Below are 26597 nucleotides of genomic sequence, written 5' to 3' on the forward strand. Positions count from 1 at the left end.
GCTCGGTGATCATTTTGATATTGGATATTTACACACAAAAAGGAATTTGTTTTGATCAAATAAATAACTAAAAACGTGCATGCGGTTACAACACTTATGCTAAGACAGAGATGAGTTACCCATCCGGACGACCGGACAGACAGACAAGCTGTGATGGTTCTGATAGTAAACTGCAACCTACGGTCGCGATGTAATATACACATAACTTGTCATTGGTGTTGACTTACTATCTTTCCAGAACCTGAGTTACAGTATGTCAGTATTACCGTTTTATGCATAATGAATGCAGTTCAGGACAATTATGTCAGTTGATGCCCGATGTCTCCCATCTCATAGGTGCTGCTTACCTAGTACGTTACATTATGTATGCACCTATTTTTCTACAGTCTATGGTATGCACTGACAATCACTTGCCCTCACTTTGAAATAGACTCCCCATGTGAACGATGAGGCCCAACTAATTTGACCTTAAGTTAAACCCTCTGAAGTCATGGATGAATGAATTGAGACGTTGAGAATTTTATAGAGGGATCTTTTCTTTTAAGCCTCAAGTCAATTGACACATTGATAATACAAAAGGAGTCAGGAAAAGAAATCCAAGATTCATAACATTTTGTACTCTCCATCTCATTTTCCCTCGCTGTCTGAAAACTCCCCTTTTCAGACTCGACCTCACGCTCCTCTTTCCTTGTATCAGTGTTTTTTGCCTATTGTTGATAGATGCTAGTTATGCAGAAATATATTGGTTACCCGTTCACATGTTCACAAATGCCAAGTATGCTGTTTCGGCATCATGTTATTATGACGGATAATATGTTTATTATATATTTTTACCTGCTATCCTACACTTACAGTCATTGTTACTCAAAGGTTAACTTATTGTTCTTCAAACTAGTGCACAGCACGTTACTTTGCAGCACTTGAATGATTTCTTGGCACTCTATTTACTCGACCATTTACCCTATTTGGTTTGTTGTACTCTAGGGTTCATACTATAAAGATTTTGCTCTTTTTTCTGAATAAGAGCATCTGCTAAATGACAAAACTGTATTTGTCCTTGGAATGCCACGGTTGCAACCGCCCATTTTACACAGCAGTTATACTCATATATTCATATTGATCCTACTGTATATTAATGATCCTATGTTGTCTGGGTCGACGTTGAGTTTACAGCTGATGTCAACTCAAATGTAACATGCGTTGTTTTCAGACATAACAGGAAGTCTTGACTTGACTTGACAACAGAAACCGTCATCGGTTGGATCAGCAGTGTTGTGTGTATACATTATGTGAGTGCCGCATATACAGTAGCAGCCCAAACTCTAGATGTGAGGACTCTGAGGAGCCACACATTGAGTAGCTAGTGAAATCACCTTTGAAATCACAATATCCAACATGTTGGAGCTCTGTCCTTACCCATACCCTCAGCCCTTGAACAATCTTGCATTTAATGAGAGAGGTGCTGTATGCCCTGTGAGTTGACAGGAAGCTTTTATCATTTTTGTACCACTACTACACTATACGATACTGTGTACTATATTATTTACTGGTCTATTGGGCAGAAACATCAGTTTAAAACAATAAAAATAAACAGGATGCAATAATCCATTTTTACAAATAAGATTGCAAGATTGAGCTATACTCCTCCTACGTTTTTCCTGTACCTGGATACCAAGGGGCATTGCCAAGACATGATGCCTACTTCTTTTTCACACTTCACACCTAGGGGAGAGATCTGGGGATTCATTTTCTTTAGAAAGTCAGGAGTGCTCTGCAGTCTGTATAATATGCTTTATGAACTCTGTGAGTCTACATCTCAGCATTGAGTTCAACTCCAAGTCATCATCTCCCACAACTCCCTAGATCTGTTTAATCCATTTGATACAGAAAGTATTGTTTTCAATTTAAAAAGGGAAAGGGTTGTTAAAAGGAGTTGGATTACAATTGAGACGGAAGCTCCCAATTGTATAAAATACCTCTCCCGAAGAAACCACCCAAAGTCTGTGGTGTGTGCATGGTATTCTGTCATCACTTTATAAAACAAATCAGTGGCATATACTATCATTAATAATAATACTTTGTTCCTGCACCAGGGGAAAGGCTGGTATTTTGAGTTAAAGTTTGTATTTGCTGATGAGAAATCTGTTAGGGGACACGATAGGAACGTTTCTTCTCTGCACAGCTGAAGTAAACCTTCAATAGAGAGAAAGGGTCACATTGCCATACATCCACACAGGATGTATAGTCTTTTTACTAAAGAGAAGGGGGAGACCCCTGTTTTTGTACAAACACTATAGCAATGATTACTGTGTGTGTGTGTGTGTGTGTGTGTGTGTGTGTGTGTGTGTGTGTGTGTGTGTGTGTGTGTGTGTGTGTGTGTGTGTGTGTGTGTGTGTGTGTGTGTGTGTGTGTGTGTGTGTGTGTGTGTGTGTGTGTGTGTGTGTGTGTGTGTGTGTGTGTGTGTGTGTGTGTGTGTGTGGGGGCCTTGGGGGCGATGGTACAGAGTAATCCCTCAGGAAAATACCTTTTAGCCCCTGCAGACATGCTGGGTGCTGCACTTGGATCAGGGAGAAGTCAAAGGGACAAAAAGTGGAGGCTGGCCTATGTTTAGCATTACTCGGCCCGCCCCCGTCCCCACACACATTAAATACTAAAACTTCAACCACCAAAGATCAATATTCAGTCGTCCCTTCAGCCTTGAGACGAGAGTTGGACACAGACGATCGTTTGACACTGCAATGCATGGTAAGACACGTGAAGTGAATGCCATTTCTCCAGTTACTGTTGTTCATTAGGACTAGTGCATTAGGGGTTAGTGTAATAAGTAGTAATTATTTGACAGTTCCAAATGTATTTTTATATAATTTGATTCAGGTTATGATTTGGATAGGTTTTAGTCATACATATTATAACCTTTGACAAATGAGGGAGAGACTTAACAGTTGATTAATGTCCTTTGTCTTCAATGAAAAAAGTATTCATACAGTACTGATTAGTACATGTAGCATGTTCAATTCTGCAATTCTGACTGGTAACAATATAATCTCATACAGAAAGTGCAGTAACAAAACAATGTGAACTCAAATGACTGCTACAATGAAATCCACCCCTCCAAAATAAGGATCTGCAAGAAGATGTTACAATTCTCAATGATGAATATTGGGATCATATGTCTGTAGAATTATAATTGTGTAATAATTTATCAATTTGTAACTGAGTGTATAAATGTAAAATGTACCAGGTTTAAACCAGGTCATAGGCTGTAGGATGAGCTCGCCCTCTCTCCTTACAGGACCGGGATAACCTTTATACACTCTGAGTTAACATTTCACTGTATATGCATTATGTCCTTTGGTCTGGAGCATTGGTTCTCAAAGTATGGTCTATGGACCCTCAGGGTTCCTTGCTCTCCCGTACGCGTAACAGATTATTTGGTTCCATATGTACAGTCTCAGAGTTATTGAAATTAAAATGTTTGAGAACCACTGAAGAAAAAAAGGTGATTAGCATATCATGCAATTATGAGAAAGCTGCGGAAAAAGGTCTCCATGTTGACTTGCAGGAGACACTGCCAGTGCAGGCCTCTCCAATGGCTCGGTCCGAGCCAAGCAGCAGGCTCTGCCGCAGTCAGAGCAGAAGATGGAGGAGAGAGGACAGTGGGGCAATAAGATCGAGTTCATCCTCTCCGTGGCTGGATCCATCATTGGACTGGGCAACATGTGGCGCTTCCCCTACCTCTGCTACAAGAACGGCGGAGGTGAGGGACTCACTCACTTCAAAGCTGCACTATGTAACCTTTCTGTACTACCCTGGATTTGAACCTGGTTCTCCTGCACGAGTGCTGCCATTTTACCACTCGGCTAATAGAGCCTGCCTACTGCATTTTGACCCTCAGGTCAAAATTCACTTCAAACCAGGAACAGGATCGTGTCAAAGGTCGTGTCATACCAGACACAGGATCTTAAGTGTCTCAACAGGAGAGCAGGGAGATCAAATACAACCACTCTGAAGTTATATTGTATTAACTTGCTCTACCATACAGATTGGACAAAATAACATGTATTAACTAAAAGAGTTACATAACACAGCTTTAACTCTAAGAGGGGTCAATTTGGTTCCATTTGTTCCCTCTCAGAGTTATAGAACCAACTAAGAGTCTGTTTGGTTCCATTTGTACACTCTCTGTGAAATTAACAGTCAGGATGTGTGTGTGTGTGTGTGTGTGTGTGTGTGTGTGTGTGTGTGTGTGTGTGTGTGTGTGTGTGTGTGTGTGTGTGTGTGTGTGTGTGTGTGTGTGTGTGTGTGTGTGTGTGTGTGTGTGTGTGTGTGTGTGTGTGTGTGTGTGTGTGTGTGTGTGTGTGTGTGTGTGTGTGTGTGCGCAATATTTCATACTGTACATGCAAGTGTGTATGTATGTTGTGTGTATTCGTGTGTGAGTATGTTCAGTGCAGTCGCATGCATGTTTATGTACGTTCTTTTTGATGTGTATATGCAGGTGTTCATACGCATGTCTGTATGCATGCATGCATGTTTGTTTTATGTATGCAATTGCCTATTAAATATGCATTCATATTTATTCTACAGTATTATGTATGCATAATTGCATATCAGTTTCTATGCACGTGTGCATCCATGAGTGCGCATACTGTATATCTATCCATGTCCCTGTCCACAATTCATGTGAGTAAGGAGATGGGTGAAAGCGTGCTTTGCATCAGCGATTCTCACCCTCTTGTAATTTAAATTCCATACACCATTTGTAAACGGAGTCACAAGCCTCTAAGAATCTATTTGCCTTTCCCCCTTCCCCCCCAGACCCCACGTTGAGAACCAGCAATTTGCGTCACTCCAATAATAAAGAACTGAATATAAAAGTTATTAGCAGAGTGAACATCTCTGCAAATCTGTCTTACAACAACTTTTTTTTGACCGTACTTGTCTAGCTGGTATATCAGACCCCCCCCCCCCCCCCCCACACACACACACACACACACACACACACACACACACACCCCTACTCTCTCTGTGTGTGTCTCTGTGGGGTGGCTGGGAGTCAGGGGTCAAGGGTCAACGGGGTCACACAGCTGTTGTTGCTGGATCGCACAGCGTGGTGGAAATCTGAGTGTTCTGCACATCCCAGGCTGCTCAAAGTCACTTGTGAACACACACAAGTTGCATGTGTGTGTGTATTTGTGTAGACTGTAGAATGATAATGATATTTGTTACAACAAGTCTGTGCTACCAGCCACCACTGTGGCTTGGCTTGGGTTCCTCAGACACTCAGGGACACGGGTGACGGGGAGATGGTTCAGACGGGTTTATTGGGGCAAGATGGGACAAGCCAGAGCAGATGCACATGCTGTCATGACAGGCTGAGTTATCCTGCATCAGTTAGATCGATGCACAGCACAGCACAGCACAACAAGCTCAGAGTATAATTAGTTTGGACTCACACCGAAATCTGCCATCACCGTCATCATCACTGTGTTTTTCTGATGCGAAGACATCTTTTTCAATACAATGGGTGAACATAAAACATAACATTAAAACTGATCACTATATATAATTCATTTTGGAAATGTTTGAGGAATTATGTGTTACAGATATGCTAAAAAGCATTTCTGTTTTCTTAGCTGACTTTTGGAAGGCCAAAAGGACCAATAGTGGGTCTATAGCTTCGGGATAATGTCTGTTGCAAAGATAAATCTCTACTGTTTAATAGCGACAGCTCAGACACTGATTTAGCAAAAGGGATGATACCTTGTGTTCTTATATTTTTGTGGTTTCAGTTTAAATTTGCTTTGCCATTGAAAACCCCACAAAATGGCAAAGTTAGCATGCTGTAAAGAAGGGTTCCTCCACCCTGGTCTTCAGGGATCACTGGTACTGCTGGTTTTCAACACTACTGGGGAATGAATGGTAGCAGTGTGGGTTCTGACAGAGTAGGGTATAAAACTAGCAGTACTAGCTAGGTCAGGCATCAATATAAAAGTCCCCTTCTTAACTGTTCCTCTTTGCCCTCCAGGAGCGTTCCTGATCCCCTACCTCATCTTCCTGTTCACCTGCGGAGTTCCCGTGTTCTTCCTGGAGGTGGCGCTAGGACAGTTCACCAGCGAGGGAGGCATCACCTGCTGGAGGAAGATCAGTCCTCTGTTTGAAGGTAGAACATTTCCTCTTACTGGTAGTAAAGGTGAATCTGGAAGGCTTGGCATCCAACGTGGGATTGGTGCCTAGAAGTTTTAGTTTGTAGTTTTGAGAGAGGCCTCAGATTGATGGAAGTTGCTGACAATAAAACGTGATATTAATTTATAATCCAAGATGCATTCTTTAACATGGGTTTAGAGGTGAATTATAAGCATATTCTGAACCAGTTTTGGAATATTCAACTTTTAGGTCACACAATCTCATTACTATCGTTACATTTTTAACCTCGTCCCTAATCCTACAGCTACGATCTATATGTTTCGTATATATCATATATGTACACACACCGGCTGCGGACAGGCTGCTGGATATTTCACTGTGTGGCAACGCCTGGAAATAGAACAGTGGCATTATACAGTTTGTGTCCAGATCTAGGTTATGGCATTATATAGTATCTGTACATTAACAGTTGTATATCTTGTGTCCAGGTCTAGGTTATGGCACGCAGGTCATAGTGACTCTCCTCAACTTCTACTACATCGTTGTGTTGGCGTGGGGCATCTTCTACTTGTCCTTCTCCTTCACCTGGGACCTGCCCTGGTCCTCCTGCAACAACACATGGAACACAGGTGAGTGTTTTATGAGTGAATGGTGTAGTTTTAACTATAGCCTAAACATGGAGTTAAAAAGGGTTACAGACTGCCCAAAGCCTGAATGATAAATTATACATTTATTTGAAAATAATAAATTTATAATTTATTTGATTTGATTTGAAAAATATACTGGTACTTTGTTCCTTATCATGCTGGCAGTCTGCAGTCTGAGAAATGTGGTCAGTGTGGCAGTTTGCTAAATTAGCCAAAGAAAAACATACACGCATGGGTCGCACTCTCACACACCCTGCCCTGTAGAGTAATAAGATCCATGTGTGTGTGTGGAGATGCATTGAATAACAGCTGGGCTTTCCCCCCCTCAGAGAACTGTGTGGAGTTTCAAAGGAGAGTGGACAACGTCACAGCGGACCCAAACGCCACCTCACCTGTCATGGAATTCTGGGAGTGAGTTTTCCTGACACGCGACAAATTATTTATTTATAATAATATAAGTAAGGAAGTAGGAACTCAACATTTGTACACTTTCAGAAATATGCGGATCAGTGGCCTCATGGTGTTAGGGCAAACTGGGGTGCTTGAAATTAAGACGTTTGAGAACCACTTGCTCAACTCAATGACACCTTACTTATTGGTGATTACCATGCACCCCCTACATTATCTATTAGTATTTCTGAGAGTTATATGCACCATATGTATACAGTACTCTCAGAGTTAAAGGTGGTGATACATTTTCCTAAAATTAGTAATCATTCTATAGTATTTGTTCATTAACACTGGTGTCTCCCTAGGGAGCGTGTCGATATTGCGACGTAGCATTTGTTTGACTAAAAAAACCTAACCCTAAAACTTAACCCTAACCCTTAGTCGAACTAATGACACATAGAAATATCGAGCCTTTCCTGTCTCCCTATCTCTTCAGCTCTTTAGCAAGCAAAAAATAAATGTTCATGTTTTCTGGTCAATTCAGGAGAGAACCCCACAAAGATCATTTCCAGTTCCAATTTCGTCTGCTCTTTTTTTTTCATCATTCCCAATTGCACTTGTTTATCCTGTATGAGTTCTCTCTTATGAAGAACCTTTTTATTTTATTTTATCCTTTACAAAGAAATATCACGTTCCACTTGAACCCTAGCATCCCTATTCTGTGGGTGACAATCAACAAAAATAGCTGTATATCAGCTATTTTCAAAGTTAAATTCTCTCTCTCTCTCTCTCTCTCTCTCTCTCTCTCTCTCTCTCTCTCTCTCTCTCTCTCTCTCTCTCTCTCTCTCTCTTTCTTCTCTCTCTCTCTCTCTCTCTCTCTCTCTCTCTCTCTCTCTCTCTCTCTGTGCAGGAGGAGGGCTCTGAGGATATCCCCAGGCATCGACCACATGGGTTCTCTGAACTGGGACCTGGCGCTGTGTCTATTCATTGCCTGGGTCATGTGTTACTTCTGCATCTGGAAGGGGACCAAATCCACAGGGAAGGTGGGTAAGGGAGAGGGTAGTGGCTCTCCTGGGTCTTGATCCAGCATATAATCACATCCTCAATATGGTGTCATGAAAGTGAAACCTTTTAATTGGATGACATCTGGGACTGGGTTCCTGTTCTTGAATGAATGAATGAATGAATGAATGAATGAACGAATAGCTTTATTTCGAACATTAAATTAGACAAAGTCAACAACTTAGGCCTTGGGCCCTAGTAACCCAGTCCCACTCCCCTCCCCCCTCCCCTTGTGACGCCCCTGTGTGTGTATACAGGTGGTGTATTTCACCGCCACCTTCCCGTATTTGATGTTGATTGTGCTGCTGGTCAGAGGACTCACTCTACCTGGAGCCGCCATAGGAATCAAGTTCTACCTTTATCCTGACCTGGGAAGACTGGCTGATCCACAGGTACCATGACACCCAATATAGAGAGACAGACAGACAAACAGACAGAACAATATATGAACCAGAAGAAACAATATCAAAAAGCACTATTAGTGGCCATACACGACAGTATGGTTCATGTAAATTTGTGTCTCCAGATATTTAACCACTTGAACCATCAATACTTAATAAACTTGACCTATTACTCTGTACTTAGTGTGCTCTTTTTCCCCCTCTACATCAAACCTCTTTGCCGACAAGCTCACAACGCCTCGCAGCGTGAGGCAGTGTGAGCTTGTAGATCTGCTATTTTTGGCTAAAGTTCTCAGAATATGGACATTCAAGTGGGTTCAAGTGTGGTAGAGAAAAAAGGTTTCTATCACACAAAGATTTGAAGGACCCCCTGTAGTAACTCTGAGGACCCCCTAGGGGCCCCGGACCCCCTGTTGAAGACCCATGCAGTACACCAAAAGCAGCGTTCAGCAGTTGTTTCCGGATTGTTCTGCAACCCCCGTGGGCGACGGCTCACCAGATGTTTAGTGTGAGGGCCCATCTGCGCTCCATGAAAGAGTCCCGGAGAGCCGGACCACAGGGTTCACGCGGAGGGCCTGGACGTCGCTGCGCCCCGCAAGCAATGACCCCTCCCCCCTCCTCAGCTTAAACTGGCCGAACAGACACAAGACCAGTCAAATCACACAATGTTGCAATAATATCCAGATACAGTAGAACATTTAGATAAAATACTTATTTTCAACAGAAATGTATTTGAACATTTTGACCTATAATGACATGTGACAATGAAATATGGATTCCAGGTTGGGAGTGGTTAATAAATAGTGGACCACACGTTGCCTAAGCAAGCTCCTAGTTTCATATTGGCTTGTTGGTCAGTGATTACCAAAAGCTAATGAGAAAATGAATACAGTCCACACGTGGATCCTTCTGCAAACAAACACATACACGTGTTACAAACGCCACGTTTGCATATAATTTACTTTTTCTCAGTGATTCTCAAAGTGGGGACCAGGGAATTCATTTTATTTTGTATTTCTGTCTAGGAGTTAGCCCAGTGAGAGAATGCACTGTATAGGAATGATGATTCAGATCATACGTTTCTCTCTCTTCACCATCTCTGTCTCCTCATTGACAGTAGATTGTAGAATGGAGTTGTAGAATGCTGTACTTAATCTGATCTAACAACAAACATATTCTCTTATGGGTTCCCTGGCACCAAATGTTTTCAAATAAGGGGTCATATCGATATATATCAATTTGGGAATCCTTAACGTGAAAATGTTTGAGAACCACTGGTTTATATTAACCTGAATGTTGTGGATTCATCATCATCATCTTCACCTTATATCATGTAGCAGCTGAAACGGTTCTTGATGCCTTATTCCCAAGTCAGTGGTTCCGAAACCGTGTGCCGAGGCATACTGGTGTGCTGTGAGACAAGTCCATCGGTGCCTTGGGATTTTGTGACAATCAAACATCATTATTTCAACATGTACAACTATAGAAAACGTTATGAATTATCTTTTAGTTCACTATATCCGTACCTTGTGTGCACTCATATCCTACCGTCTCAAATAAACGTGACGTTTATTACGTATGTGTGTTTAGGTATGGATGGACGCCGGCACTCAGATCTTCTTCTCGTATGCTATCTGTCTGGGTTCACTCACAGCGCTGGGCAGCTACAACAAATACAACAACAACTGCTACAGGTAAACACTACTAGCTCGTATCAGGAAATGGCTGGTACATTATGGCATTTTAATTAACCACAAGAAACCTAGCCTCTCTACTCTGGGGCAAACATTCAGAAATTCAGAAATACATTCAGAACATTCAAAAATAGTAGATCCACAAGCTCAGCACACAGCGTAAACAAGACACATTATGAGGTTGTAGATTGCCTAAGAGATTTTGTTTTGACGGGGAAGAAAGAGCAGGCACTGCGGGACCCATGTCAGCTAAGTATATAGCCAGGGTTTAAGGGAGAACATGAAAGCATTTTTACAGACTGGATATAATGTTTATACATTTTAGAGAAAGTGAACAATGACAGGCAATATCATTATTTATTTATCTATTCATTTAACTTTCAAAATTAAAATAAACCATTTTGCAAATGAACAATTACATTGCTGGCTTGCAGTTGTTTAACAACAAGAAACGACTGTTTTCCAGAGACTGCGTGTCGCTGTGCTTGCTGAACAGTGCCACCAGCTTCGTGGCGGGCTTTGCCATCTTTTCCATCCTGGGTTTTATGTCATACGAGCAGAACATCCCCATCTCAGAGGTAGCAGAGTCCGGTGAGTCACCCAACAACCCGGGAGTGCAAACGAAAAGGACAGGCCATGATATCTAGGGTCAAGTCTTTCATATTTCAAACAAGGCAATGCAATTGCGTTTTGAGTTTGTAGATCGGCTCTTAAATCGAAAAACACTGCACTGATCAGTGCCTAAAGTCAACCTACATGCTCCATCCGATGTCCGAACTTTTCTTTAGGAACTCTTCCGAGGTGCTAGCTGCAGTTATTGCTGGACAGATTTATTGATCAGATTACTGAGTGGACAGGGTTTGGCATTTAGAACTAGCCAAAAAAAAGTTTGGACATTGGATGGTGTATTTTGAAGCATGTTGCTACCTTTAGTTCCCTCATGCGTGTTAATTCTTGAATGGAAGTCAATTGCTCAGATTGGGCTGAAAACGTGCCCAGATTTGAAGAGGACTGACTCTGGACTCTTTTATTTTAATGTGTTCTTCTTTCCAGCACCTGTTTTGGATGTGCATAAACTTCTTGCAATTTGAAGCTTTTTTTTGTAATTTGAACGGTTTCCTTTTATTTTCAATCAACTGGTGATTTGTCCTGTCTTCATTCAGGTCCAGGGCTGGCGTTCATAGCCTACCCTCGTGCTGTGTCCATGATGCCATTCTCTCCTGTCTGGGCGGCTCTGTTCTTCATCATGATCGTTTTTCTGGGGCTGGACAGCCAGGTATACAGCCTTACATCATTGTTTTTCAAACATGTTCATATATTTGGTTGCGGAGATAATTGTGGTGTTAAAATAATTCTATATTATTTTTCATTTTTCACAAATTGACAAGTGGTATTGGCTGAGCAAGCAGGTGTGCTCCATCTGCTCAGTGGTAAAACGTTTTGGTACGTGCGGTGGACCCGGGGTCGGATCGCGGAAAGGACGTTAATGTTACAGAGTGCTGTTTTAAGTGGTGTTGGAATGATTTTGAAAGTGTGTTGTGTGTGTGTGTGTGTGTGTGTGTGTGTTGTCAGTTTGTGTGCGTGGAGAGCCTGGTGACGGCCATAGTGGACATGTACCCAGCCACGTTCCGACGCAAGAACCGCAGGGAGCTCTTCCTGTTGGTCGTGGCGTTTGTGTCCTTCCTCTTCGGCCTTGTCATGTTGATGGAGGTAGGGGCCACACACATACACACACACACACACACACACACACACACACACACACACACACATGCCCGCACACACACATTTGCATTATAACTACGGTATACTTCTGAGGACTTCCAACATTTTAGGACGGCGATAATATGAATGCCATTTGTACAATTTCTTTGCCATGAAGCCCAAAATAGCCGATGTAGAAGCACACAACAGGCAAACGCTTGAGCAGAGCAGAGCACACACACAGACACACACACTCGTGCACAGATAGATGAACGCACGCACACACTTCCTGTGGCTGGCGCTGGGGGTCACACCTGGGAGGTTGTCCATGTCAGGATGCTCTGTTCTGGAGAAATAAACTGTTCATGCAGTTCACTCGCCTTCGCCTCTGCACAGCTGCCTTCCTGAGCCCTCTCTGCAGTGGCGGGTTTGTAGGAGAGGACTGGTTTTGGCATTTAGAGGGGATTTCAATTTTTTAGTTTTTCTTCTTATTTTCAATTTGTCGCGGCTTAAGACGTGCAACCTAAGAAATTAGAATTGTTTGATTCCCAAACTTTCTTATCCTCAGAGGGTGTTTTGAGGCATGATGTTTGCTTGATTTGTAGTATTTTTGTATTTATTTGCTTTGTTTTGTCTCAACCTGCTCTGTCCACTCCTAGGCACTTTCAGAGTTAAATTAACACTCTGGACTGTGCATACATTAGAGCAGGGGTCTTCAAACGTTTTCAGGCCAAGGACCCCTTAGTTGAGAGAGAGATGAAGCAGGGACCCCCACTACCTTATCATAGATTCCATTTAGTTTCTTTGTTTGACAGCACAATCGTCTGTATTTTGGATTCATGTAAATTTGTGTTTTCATATATTTCACCACTTGAACCGTCAATACTTAATAAAATTTACCTTTCACTCTGTACTTAGTCTGCTCTTTTCCCCTCTACACCAAAGCTCTTTGCCGAAAATAGCCGATCTACAAGCTCACAACAGTTGTGAGCTTGTAGATCTGCTATTTTTGGATAAAGTTCTCCGAATATGGACACTAGGGTTCAAGTGATTAATATAAGATAGGAGAAAAAGAAAAGTGTAGAGCCCGGCCAGTGCCTATCCTGTTTTTGTGTACTGGACCATCGATCAACTAAAAACACTGGCAAACACAGAGGACTGTTGTTTTGAAGATGGCTAGGAGGAAGTCCATTGTGGAACTGGAGTCAGACATCTTCATAGTCCACTGGAGCCAATCACCAGCTAGTTCCGCTTAAGTTATCCAATCACACTCAGTCACTCCTCACCACTCATTCTCAAACACACAAATAAGGCGGAAAGCATACAGATGTACTGACCGATATTTGTCAAAATATTTTCGAATCAATTTGAAAAACGTAGAGTTGATATAAATTTTCTATTTGAGAACATTTACCGTATATAGGCAAACAGATAAAATAACGTAATTAAAAATAAATAATAATGTTCAGAAATAGCCAACCTACAAATTCACAACACATCGCAACACAACAATATATGGGTTGGGCTCAAGTTAAGTATAGTGAAAATAGAAGCATTATGTATTGTATTTCTGTCCTTTCAAATTAGGTCACATAGTCATAGTACATTACTCAGTATATCTCTCTTTCCAGGGTGGAATGTATGTCTTCCAGCTCTTTGATTACTATGCAGCCAGCGGCATGTGTCTTCTCTTCATGGCCATCTTTGAGACCGTCTGCATTGCCTGGGTCTATGGTAAGTTGGCCTGTAGATGTCCCCATAGGTCCTTAGAAGCACCTCTTCCATTAGAAACAATAACAAAAAGAAAGTAGTTTCAGGTTGGTCTTGGTGACTCTTATTGGTGGTATTTAAAAATATATATATATACCGGTGTATATATAGAAAGATTCTGTAATGTAATACTTTACCGTTAGGCATATTACTCATTCAAAATGAAAAGATATTAAACATAAAGAGAAAAAGAACATAACTATATGCACGCTAACTCCAAAGATGAGAGGAAGATTGATTATATAATCCGGGCACCATAGGCCGCAATGCCAGCCTGACAGCGTGTTGCGGGTTCGAATCCCGTTCCCGACGAACTTTGTCACCCCCCATCTCTCTCCCCATTTCCTGTCAGTCTACAGTCCTATCAATAAAGGCATAAAATAAATCTACAAAAAACTAAGAGTGTGTTGTTTATTTAGCCCATTGGTTCCCAAACTTTTTAGCCTTTGACCCAAAAGAGAAATTAGACAGTCGCCCGCATTTTAATATAAAGTGTGGACTTCCCCCTCCCCCCTTATTCTCAGACGATACGGAGAAGATATTTCACGCATGTGTGAGTCCGCCCTAAGACCCAGTGTTCTAAGTCCTGTCCTTGGTTCTCTCCGTCTATTTTCCCAGGTGCGGATCGCTTTTACGACAACATAGAGGACATGATTGGCTACCGCCCAGGACCTTACATCAAGTACTGCTGGTTGTTCTTCACCCCAGCCACGTGCATTGTGAGTGTCAACACCACACGTTGCATCGTAGCGGGTTGTGAGCTTGTAGATCTGTTATTTCTTTAATTATACTTTTTTTTTATCTTCACAAAATAGGGACATCAGGGTTAATGTGATTAAAGGCTATCTACTTCTTTCCCCCTGCAGGGTACCTTTGCCTTCTCACTCATTAAATACACCCCTCTGAAGTACAACAACGAGTATGTGTACCCGTGGTGGGGCTACGGGCTGGGCTGGCTGCTGGCACTGTCTTCCATGGTCTGCATCCCCATGTGGATGATCTACAAGATCAGCATCACCCAGGGGACACTCCGAGAGGTGAATGATCATCCACTATTTAACAAAGTGCTGTGCAATTTCATTGTCATGGGTAGATAGGGGTGATAAAAAGGATGACAAGGATGATAAAAAAAAATCTCCTCTGGATCAGAAGAGCAGTAGACGGCTTCCTCTTCTCATCTTTTACCAGGGGGGAATTACATTTTATGTACCATTGGAATATTGTTCAAGGTTCAAGGTTCTGCTTTATTGTTACATCTTGCATACAGGTACGAGGTAAGAGTTATTCTACTATTTTAGTTTGGCTTCCTTCAGACAATGCAGCAGCATAAGTAATAACTAGAAAAATGCAATTCTGGGAAATTGCGAGTGTGGTTAAAGGTGACATCACCATTTGTTTTGTGTGTGTGTGTGTGTGTGTATAGCGTGTCCAGCTGCTCATCATACCAGCTGAAGACTTACCCAAGACCAAACGGGAGCAGGAGAGGATGCTGGCCATTTTTGCTCCGGAGGGCGACGGCACCGCAATGAACCAAAACGGCTACTTCCCCGTGCCTGAGAAGGACTCCAACATCTGAGGTTCCACTGACGAAACAAACACATGTTTTCGTTAGCCTCACAAAATGTCAGTCTTCAGCACGTCAAACCCTAGCCTCCTTCCTGTTCTTTCTTTTTGAGAGGGAGGAAACTAGGAGACGATATGATATACACACGGTATATGGTAATCTGTAGTGTTGGGAAGTACTGGAATTCATGTAAAGGGATTGGATTATTCTGATTACCACATGGACAAGACTACCTATAATATGTTACAGATACTGAAACAAAACACAGTGTTCAACTTTAGAAAAATAGTTAAAGGTAGGATAAGTGATTTCCTTTGGTTAAAGTAAGTGTTAAATAGCTCTATATCTGATAGTACTTTTTGCTATAGAAGAGTGTTCAGTGTTCAGTAACAGGAGTCTCCATGTCTCTCCACCTCTTTATTAAACAGAACATACATTTTCAGATCCGGATACCAATTTGATCCGATCAGCATAGAGAACTCAGTCAGGGTACAGATTAAACAAGTGAAATTGGAAGTGATGATACAAATAAATGAGCAGACATAGCAATGATTACTATCAGAATATAGAGCTTTATAACTTTTTTTTTTTTTTTTACCAAAAGAATATCCCTTACCGGTACCTACCTAATTACTTACTGGATTACAGAGAACCATATTTACTGGGAAATGGCTTTTTAAACTGTACAAACAATTTGTGAATTGGTATAAATATATTGTAAATGTACTGATCTTGTTATAGTAAAGGATCTCAGATGAAGTTGAAAGTGGATGACATTAGTGCCAATTTTATATATTGGATTATATAACAATGTGTTAGTTATATAATACTTGAAAGGGACCTTCCCAGCCATGGCAATGTGAAGAATCGAGAAGAGGTTTTTTGAGCTTTCTATCTATCTATCTATCTATCGATCGATTGATCGATTGATTCGATCGATAGATAGATACCGATAGATAGATAGATAGATAGATAGATAGATAGATAGATAGATAGATGTTTGACTTTGTCCATATTACCCAGCCATGGTGATTTATTACTGTCAAAGAAGTGAAGTCTGCCTTGTCATGCACAATAATACTGAGATTTTTATACAGTGTTTACTGTATGGGTACTGTACTTTTTCCTTTTTTGCCGTCCTCCTTTTTTAAACAAGTGTCTCCCTACCACTCTGTCATTGCACAATGGGTATTAAGACTTTGTATATTGTTATATTATTGCTATATGGCTCAAATAATTGTTATGTTTTCCTTCTTGTCTTTACAGGAATGATGGTAAACTATTATGTTGTACAGTATAGGCTTACACAGTGAGTCTGTATGGTTGCTAATCAATGGAAATGTGTTGCGATGTGTGCAAATTGTTGTAGATTATTAGCCTATCATACAACAGATATATGTCTAATATGAAATGTGTACAATATAGAATTTGTTTTGTGTATAACATGACTGTACAAAGAAATGTGGATTGTGTAAGTACCTTTTGAAATAAACATGTACAAATTTACGCTGAGTTATAATTTTATGATTTGATTATGTTATTTTTGTGATCTTATCTAGGATTAGCTCTGGTCTATAATAGCGTTAGAGGAGTTCCTCTAACGCTATGGACCAGAGCTAATCTTGGCTATATTTTATGTTTCATTTCATTTTATTATTATTATCATTCAGAAGGCTCAAAAACACCCGTACACCAGTATAGTGACTGGGCATGTCTTTAAATGTTTTTATTTCTCCAAAAATTATGTTTTAGCTAATTAAACATAAAAAATCACACCCGTGTGAACTGAGCGGTGGTTTACTGTACTCTACTGTACCTAACTGTACTGTACATATTCTGTGTTCTATATCTATGAATTCTATGTGTTCTAGATCTATGAATTCTGTCGCCCCCCCCCCCCCCCCCCCCCAGGCTAGTCTCAACAGCACCCTCTTACCCACCCTCTTGGCCTAGTATGTATCCTATAGTAAATAAGTCTCATATACTGTACGTAATACATATCAAATCCACCAGAATACTGGAAATGACGTATGCTGTTAAAAGAATCCGTGGGGAGGGGACCCCCAGGCACAGACCACCCACTTGGGGGCGTGGTGGTCTATTCTCTCTCTCTCCCCCCATGTAGGGATATCAATTTAAATAAGTCATGTGCTTACTTGAGCTCAATTCTCAATTGAGTCTCAATTGAAGTTTCAGGAATACATGTTACAGTATCTGTCTGTCTGTGTGTTGTTCCCACAAATGGAGATGACTGGCACTAAAGTACTGACATCATAGATGACTGATGTCATAGACTGGCCTCCAAGTAGCGCATGCATAATACACTAGTAACAGTGCTATTATTGAAGATGACATCAACAGGCTGACATCGCCGCTTAGCCTGATTTCAGACTCTGCGCTTCATTTGGCAGCGGAAAAAGGCAAAGCTGTGGTGCTTCGTTGATTTCCACCTTCATGAAAGATGTCGCACTTACTATCAAAACCTCCACAAACTGTGAGTCAGTCAGTCAGTCAGTCAGTCAGTCAGTCAGTCAGTCAGTCAGTCAGTCAGTCCGTCCGTCCGTCCGTCAGTCTGTCTGTCACACCTCACACGTCACACTATTGCCCTGCTCATATCTCCACAACCGTTGCCCCGATCCATGCCAAATTTTGCACACACACTCCTTGCCTGCCTAACTACAACCTCCAAGGACCCCCGGAGCTCCAGGTCCCTGGGGGACCCCCAGATGTAAAAAATGACCAAATGTGCAAAAATGACCAAATGACCACCCCAACGGGGCTGCTCACGGGGAATTCCCGGGGACCACCGACTCCTGGTGCTCCAGAACGGATGCCAAAGTGGACCCCCTCCACTGCAGCTCACATAAAATGCCGTAACTCGGGCTAGGAGCGTCCGGGAGAGCCGGGGCCGGTACCTATTCGTCCGCCAAGGCAACACGGAGACCCCACCCCTCATTTCTCACATGGCCCTCTTCTAGCGCCACCATGAGGCCGATTCTTGCAAAACACATTTTTGGACACTGCTCCTACAGATTTTGCCCTAAAATCACACAAATCGGTACACACTATGTCTACACTCATGTCATCAACATGGATCTGTCCCATATAGCGCCACCATCAGGCCGATTTTTTCAAACACATTTTTGGACACTGCTCCTACAGATTTTGCCCTAAAATCACACAAATCAGTACACAGTATGTCTACACTCATCTCATCAATATGGATGTCCCATATAGCGCCACCATCAGGCCGATTTTTTGAACCACATTTTTGGACACTGCTCCTACACATTTTGCCCTAAAAGCACGCTGCGACCTGACGGTCGCTTATCTCCCGATTAGGGAGTCTTACTGGTATATTATGTGCTGTCTGTATCTATATACATTCCAGGAATATTGTTGTCAGATTGTTGTCAGATAACAGCTACTGTAGCTGTTACAGTAGCAGCGCTAAATGTGTGTTAGTACCAAACTTCTGAGCGGGGCCCCAAATAGGTTCTTGGAACCTTATCTGAACCCGAGCTGTAGAGTATGGAAACTAATCGGTGTGGTTCACAGTAGTTCTCGAAGTCGAAAAGACGTCAGTACTGTGACATTTGTCATCTCCATATTTGGGCTCACAATGACTGACAGTGACAGACAGACGTGCCCCAGCGATATAATCCATATTTAGTGTGGTTGCTATAGGCAACATACTATTGTATTCGGTCTGAGAATTCTTTGCCAACAAAGTGAACCTGTGTTTTGTTAACTTTTTGAGTGATGTTATCCAAGTTGTAAGGCTGAATCATGGATATATCAATATCATTGTGACCGTAGGTCGCATTTACTACCAAAACCTCCACCGGCTGTCTGTCTGTCTGTCTGTCTCTCCGTCCGTCCGTCACACGTCACACTTTTGCCCTGCTCATATCTCCACAACCGTTGCCCCCATCCATGCCAAATTTTGCACACACACTCCTTACCTGCCAAACTACAACCTCCAAGGACCCCCGGAGCTTCAGGGACCCCCAGGTCCCTGGGGGACCCCCAGGTGTAAAAAATGACCAAATGTGCAAAAATGACCAAATGACCACCCCAACGGGGCTGCTCACGGGGAATTCCTGGGGACCACCCACTCCTGGTGCTCCAGAACGGATGCAAAAGTGGTGGCGCCCCAGTGGAGGACCCCCTCCACTGCAGCTCACATAAAATGCCGTAACTCGGCCGTAACTCGGCCTAGGAGCGTCCGGGAGAGCCGGGGCCAGTACCTATTCGTCCGCCAAGGCAACGCGGAGACCCCACCCCTCATTTCTCACATGGCCCTCTTCTAGCGCCACCTTCAGGCCGATTTTTAAAACACATTTTTGGACACTGCTCCTACAGTTTTTTGCCCTAAAATCACGCAAATCGCTACACAGTATGTCTACACTCATCCCATCAACATGAATCTGTCCCATATAGCGCCACCTTCAGGCCGATTTTTAAAAACACATTTTTGGACACTGCTCCTACAGATTTTGCCCTAAAATCACGAAAATCACTACACAGCATGTCTACACTCATTTTGGAAAAACAAATTTTTGCCCTATTTGTGGAGATAAGCATCTCCCGATTAGGGAGTCTTACTGGTATAATTGCGACCGTCAGGGAGCAGTTTACTATGAAAACCTCCACCGGCCGTCCGTCCGTCGGTCCGTCCGTCGGTCGGTCGGTCGGTCGGTCACACGTCACACGTCACACCTTTGCCCTGCTCATATCTCCGCATCAGTATATAGGGCTTGTTTGTTTATTGTATGACATCACGCCACATCATCAGCTGTGGACTCTGTGATGTCATCGTATCGCATCAGTATATAGGGCTTGTTTTTTTATTGTATGACATCACGCCACATCATCAGCTGTGGACTCTGTGATGTCATCGTATCTCCATATATGGCCATCTCCGTATATGGAGATATAAGTCGTCCATGCCCAAGTATGGGCTGGTGAGGTCAGACTTTGTGTGATGCGTAGGTTATCTCCATATATGGAGATTCAACATTCCAGGCAATGCTCTCTTCCCTGGTGAGAATTGCCCCTTTATATAGGGCTTGTTTGTGTATTGTATGACATCACGCCACATCATCAGCTGTGGACTCTGTGATGTCATCGTATCTCCATATATGGCCATCTCCGTATATGGAGATATAAGTCGTCCATGCCCAAGTATGGGCTGGTGAGGTCAGACTTTGTGTGATGCGTAGGTTATCTCCATATATGGAGATTCAACATTCCAGGTGTAACTATGGCTACCCGTATGACGTGAGAGGTGGAGGTTGTGATATTTGTGGAGATAAGCGACCAACGGTCGCTTATCTCCCGATTAGGGAGTCTTACTGGTGTCCAATGTAATTAGATGTCCAAATTAGACACGATTGTTTCGCTTTACATCACAATATATAATTCATTGTTAACCTTTTTCTGTTCTCTCATTGGACAATATAACGTCCAATTATGCAGGAGTGACATTGAATTTCCCAGCAAATTCCTTGTGACTCGCGTCACTGTGACTTCACTTTCAATTTAGCAGAATTGCATCTTTCTAGTTTAACTTTATTTTCTTTTTGACAGACACAGTCATACCTTTTATGTTAAGGTATGTGTATTCATGCATGATTATTATTGCGACCGCCAGGTCGCAGTTACTATCAAAACCTCCACAAACTGTGAGTCCGTCCGTCAGTCAGTCCGTCCGTCAGTCTGTCTGTCACACGTCACATGTCACACTTTTGCCCTGCTCATATCTCCGCAACCGTTGCCCCGATCCATGCCAGATTTTGCACACACACTCCTTGCCTGCCAAACTACAACCTCCAGGACCCCCGGAGCTCCAGGGACCCCCAGGTCCCTGGGGGACCCCCAGATGTAAAAAATGACCAAATGTGCAAAAATGACCAAATGACCACCCCAACGGGGCTGCTCACTGGGAATTCCCGGGGACCACCGACTCCTGGTGCTCCAGAACGGATGCAAAAGTGGTGGCGCCCCCAGTGGAGGACCCCCTGCCACTGCAGCGTACATAAAATGCCGTAACTCGGGCTAGGAGCGACCGGGAGAGCCGGGCCCGGTACCTATTCGTCCGCCTCGGCGGCGCGGAGACCCCACCCCTCATTTCTCACATGGCCCTCTTCTAGCGCCACCATGTGGCGGATTCTTGCAAAACACATTTTTGGACACTGCTCCTACAATTTTTGCCCTAAAATCACTCAAATCAGTACACAGTATGTCTACACTCATGTCATCAACATGGATCTGTCCCATATAGCGCCACCTTCAGGCCGATTTTTTAAAACACATTTTTGGACACTGCTCCTACAATTTTTGCCCTAAAATCACGCAAATCGCTACACAGTATGTCTACACTCATGTCATCAACATGGATCTGTCCCATATAGCGCCACCATCAGGCCGATTTTTTTCAACCACATTTTTGGACACTGCTCCTACACATTTTGCCCTAAAATCACGCTGCGACCTGACAGTCGCTTATCTCCCGATTAGGGAGTCTTACTGGTTGTTAATTGTGCATGGTACAGTAACAGTTTGTGTCGTGGGTGAATGACATCAGAACAGAACTCTGGCCAGCCTATTTAAGGTGTGGAAATTACTTCACACTATAGTCAGAGGAGAGATATAAAGGAGGGAACAGAGGGAGGGACCAATACAGCCGCAACAGGACCTAAACTCCATCACCATCACAGTCCATGAATCGATGCAGCTTTGACCATGAACCGCTCCTGGAAGGAGTGACGTCCCAATCTTCTGAGACTCGGGTGTCCTGTTTTAAGTGTCCCCCTCCTTACATCTGCACCTTCACTTTCCTCCATGAACACATGAAAAAGAGCTTTAACAACCTCTACGGCCAAATGCTGCGGAATGGACAGAGAGTCTCCCGTTCAGAGTGTCCATACGCCTGTGCGTTCACGTTCCTCCATGAGCCCAAGAAGGACCACGGTGTCCTCTACAGTCAAATGCTGACAAACGGACAGATCATTTCGTCAGCCTGTCTGCAAATCAGCATTTCTGTTACGTGGCAGAGACAAGGTGATGCGTGTGAACTGCTCGCCAAGACTTTAACTCAGCCGGGAGACGTAAAGGCACATCAACTGTCTCTCGGTGGGAAGAAAACCCACGTGTGTAAACAGTGCTGTAGGAGCTTCGGTCAGTTGGCTCACCTGAAGAGGCACCAGCATGTCCACACCGGAGAAAGACCTTTTCAGTGTACACAGTGTGACAAGAGTTTCAGTCAGTTGGCTAACCTGAGGACACACCAGCGTCTTCACACTGGAGAGAAACCTTTCCACTGTCACCAGTGCGACACCGCTTTCAGCGCGCTAGGTACGCTAAGGAGACACCGGCGTGTCCACACCGGCGAAAGACCTTTCGGGTGTCAACTGTGTGACAAGCGATTCAGTCTGTTAAGTAACCTGACGACGCACCAGCGCATCCACAGTGGGGAAAAACCCTACCACTGCGAACTGTGCGACAAGCGTTTCAGCGTGTCAGGCGCTCTGACGAGACACAAGCGGGTTCACACCGGAGAAAGACCCTACCACTGTAATCGGTGTGACAAGAGTTTCGGTCGGTTAGACATTCTGAGGGAACATCTGCGCCTCCACCCTCCACAGCTCTCATCGTAATTACGCCAGCAGGTGGTGTAGACTGTAGAGATTTCTACTGCTGTATTTTTCTGCTAAATGGCTTCATGCAAACCATCTGAAACGCCCACGAAGGTGATGTGTGGACCTTAGAGGATATACGACCAGTCCATGTCTATTTCAGACCCCAGCGTACATCTGGTTGTCTGCTGCTTTGTCTCGGAGACCATGGCAGCCATGGCAACTCTATACCTGTGTGGGGGAAACTCACATTTGCTTGTAACGTGCAGTGTGTTTTTCTATCTGCCGTGTCCCTTTTATGCCAACATATGGAGAGCTCTGATGTTATCAAAATAACATCATAGTACTGGCCTTCAAGTAATGGGTGCTGCATTATTCAGACCGTAGGTCACTTCTTAGTATGAAAGCCTCCAGTCTGTCACTCAAAATCACTCAATATGTCACTCTTCTAACATCACAGTATAGCTGACCTGTTCTGACATCACCTCATCCCAGCTCAGCAGATGGATATAGGATATAGCACCATATATGGAGATATAGCCCCATAGAGATCCCTGAAGTCATCAATATCATCCCAGCTAAGCAGAGGGATATAGGATAGCCCCATCTGGAGATCCCTGATGTCATCAATATCATCCCAGCTCAGCAGAAGGATATAGCTGACCTGTTCTGAAATCACAATGATATGATGCTATATCCCATACGCCCATGTGCGCTTCTCGCCCATGTGCGCGGCTTACTGGTGTACTCTGACAATGGATATAACGGCCCGGGTACACACTTGTACACACTACTAGTACCAATAATAATACCAACTACTAGAAAGATGCAATTGGAAATTGCAAGTGTGGTTGCCTATTTATTAGCCAGAACGTCATGTGAAGCTCGACGAATCCTTGCTAGCACCCCATTGAACTCAATTACAATCAGCATCAATGACATCACTGATGACATCTGATTGTGTATCCAGGATACTATGAAAAATGGGCTACAACAATGGTCTTGCCCTACAGGCAACCACACTAATAATAAATAGAAGGATGCAATTGGAAATTGCAAATGTGGTTGCTGTGACTATATTCTGCTGTTTCAGTCCGAGTGTATCAAAGGGTGCGGTTCGGAAATGCGCACCGGGTGTGTGTGCTCTGTGTAGTGAGTGCCTAAACCCAACCCTAATCCTAACCCTAACCTCAGTAAAACTATGCCTAAAACTAACCCTAACCCTAACCCTAACCCTAACCAGACCCGGTGCGCATTTCCGAACGCACCCTTTGATACACTCGGACTGAAACACCAGCCGAAAACACTCTCCCGTCATGTGAAGCTCAACCAATAGGGCTTTTAAGCCGTGACATTATTTTGTAGTCAGACCTCCAAACAGATTTATTATCATTATTAATATCTGTCCCTCGCTATTTCAACAGATCCGAGACAAAAATAACGACTAAAGTATAATTCTACCACTTTCCTTTCAACAACAAAGAGAAGAAAAATTAGTAAATAGTAAAAATAGTAAAAAGATTCACGGGCGCTGGGGCCAAAAGTTCTCCTCTGCCTACAAAATGATGTCAGACTTAACAGCCCCATACTCGAGCTAGCACCACCTTCAATTTCCAATGGCATCTGATTCACTAAAAGGTTTATCTTGTGGTGAAAATAGAGTTTCCCCAGTTTTCACAAAAAAAGTGTATCTAGTGGTGTAAACCAGTAAGACTCCCTAATCGGGAGATAAGCGACCGTTGGTCGCTTATCTCCACAAATAGGCCAAAAGTTTGTTTTACCAATTATTACACTCTATGTGAACATTTACATCAACAAATCCCAAGTACTATGCAGAACGACCCATTTCAAGTTTTTAATGTACAACAATATTTAGAAAATAGGTCTACAAGCTGACAGTCCTCGTCCCTTATATTCCCATAGGTTATATGGAGATCTCAGTGTTTGTCAGTCCTTGTTCATTTATGCCCATATATGGACATCTCTATATCTACTGTAACAGTCCTTGTCCCTTTATGCCCATATATGGAGATCTCTTAACTGTAAGTCCTTGTCCCTTTTATGCCCATATATGGATATTCCTGATGTCATCAGTATATGAACATATATGGGCTTTCTGATATGCCCATATATGGAGATCTCTTAACTGTAAGCCCTTGTCCCTTTTATGCCCATATATGGATATCCCTGATGTCATCCGTATATGCCCATATATGGGCTTTCTAATATGCCCATATATGGAGATCTCTGTATCTCCATATATGGGTATAAAAGGATACTTCAGGTCTGACATCAGGTTTGTTTATATTGGGTTGCTAGGTTTGACATCACAAACTCTATGGGCCATCTGACCTAGAAATCTATATTTGGGCATAGATGACTCATCGTGACCTCATCACACGTCGACCGCACGTGTGACGTGCGGTCGACCGCACGTGTGACCGACGGACGGCCGGTGGAGGTTTTCATACTAAACTGCGACCTTACGGTCGCAATAAGGTTTCCCCAGAACTAAAGTGTGTTGGGCAACCACACTAACTAGATGGTACCATTCTGGTAAATTCTGTCTTTAGATTATGAAAACAGGTTGACTTAAAAGTTACATTAAAACAGGTTTACTTTAGTTTACATAAAAGTTTACAGCAAAAAGTAAACAAAAACAGGTTTACTTTAGGTGAAAAAAGTTTACCAAAGAAAATTTAATGAAAACAGGTTTACTTTAGGTGACAAAGGTTTACGGAACATTTTTGGACTGTCTAGAACAATAATTGTCTGGTTGCCTATAGCAACCACACTAATAATCTATAATCCTTGCATAAATGCAAAATCTGTCTGTGTCTGTCTCAGCCATAACCGGAGGACAGTCTGACCGATTGGCTTGAAACCTCAAACCTGTAACCTGTTTAACCTGCCACGTTTATGGCAGGTATATACATGCCCATATATGGAGAACCGTGCAGTCATCAATAACACACTTGGAGGCCAGTCCTAGACTGGCCTTAAGTGTAATTACTTGAGCCAGCGAGCGAGCAAGTAGGCCTACTTCTCCAGTCTATATTGGCATTCATTCATTCTGATGGAGCTGCTGCATGTCCCATCCCTGACTGATGTGATCCAGGCCCTTACCTTACCTCAGTGTGTCCACAGCACAGACTCAACTCTGACCGCAGGACAGCAGAAAAGAACACAACTGACTTACAAAATGTAAATAATAAAGTGATGGGGGGAAAAAAGATAAAATCTGCTCCAGTCTAAAACAAGCATGTAACTGTCCCAGAGGTCGAGACAGTGATTTAACTAATATAAATAGTTTTTGTTTGGTTTATAATTCATATAGCTCTACATTCTGGGATTAAAAAGGTAATTTCATGATAAATAAGTTGTATTAAAAACGATGAATAAATGTTAAAAGGTTTATATTACAAGGATAAAAGGTAAAGAGGGTGTGCCTGTCATCTAAAGGGTGTATGGTAATTAGAGCAAGGAGTTACACCTGGTCAGAGTGAAGCCTGTCAGGTCAGACCAAAGCAGAGATACAGAGAAGCCACACAGAAAACATTGCTACATAAATAAATGCACTT

General features: G+C 42.9%; 1 protein-coding gene across 1 annotated transcript; it reads left to right on the plus strand.

Annotated features, from left to right (window-relative positions):
• Positions 1-3567: 3567 nt before the first annotated feature.
• On the plus strand, positions 3568-15388 carry LOC308308814 (sodium- and chloride-dependent GABA transporter 2-like; the record flags this gene model as incomplete). The annotated part of the gene is made up of 14 exons (XM_080754266.1): positions 3568-3757; positions 6026-6160; positions 6633-6773; positions 7121-7202; positions 8092-8224; positions 8501-8635; positions 10235-10338; positions 10805-10929; positions 11502-11614; positions 11911-12048; positions 13674-13776; positions 14431-14531; positions 14679-14849; positions 15236-15388. The coding sequence occupies exons 1-14, from the start codon at positions 3640-3642 to the stop codon at positions 15386-15388; spliced, it is 1752 nt and encodes a 583-aa protein (XP_080610392.1). The 5' UTR covers positions 3568-3639.
• Positions 15389-26597: the final 11209 nt, after the last annotated feature.

Source organism: Nannobrachium achirus (genome assembly GCF_963921795.1).
Source record: "Nannobrachium achirus genome assembly, chromosome: 23".
Taxonomy (NCBI): Eukaryota; Metazoa; Chordata; class Actinopteri; order Myctophiformes; family Myctophidae; genus Nannobrachium; species Nannobrachium achirus.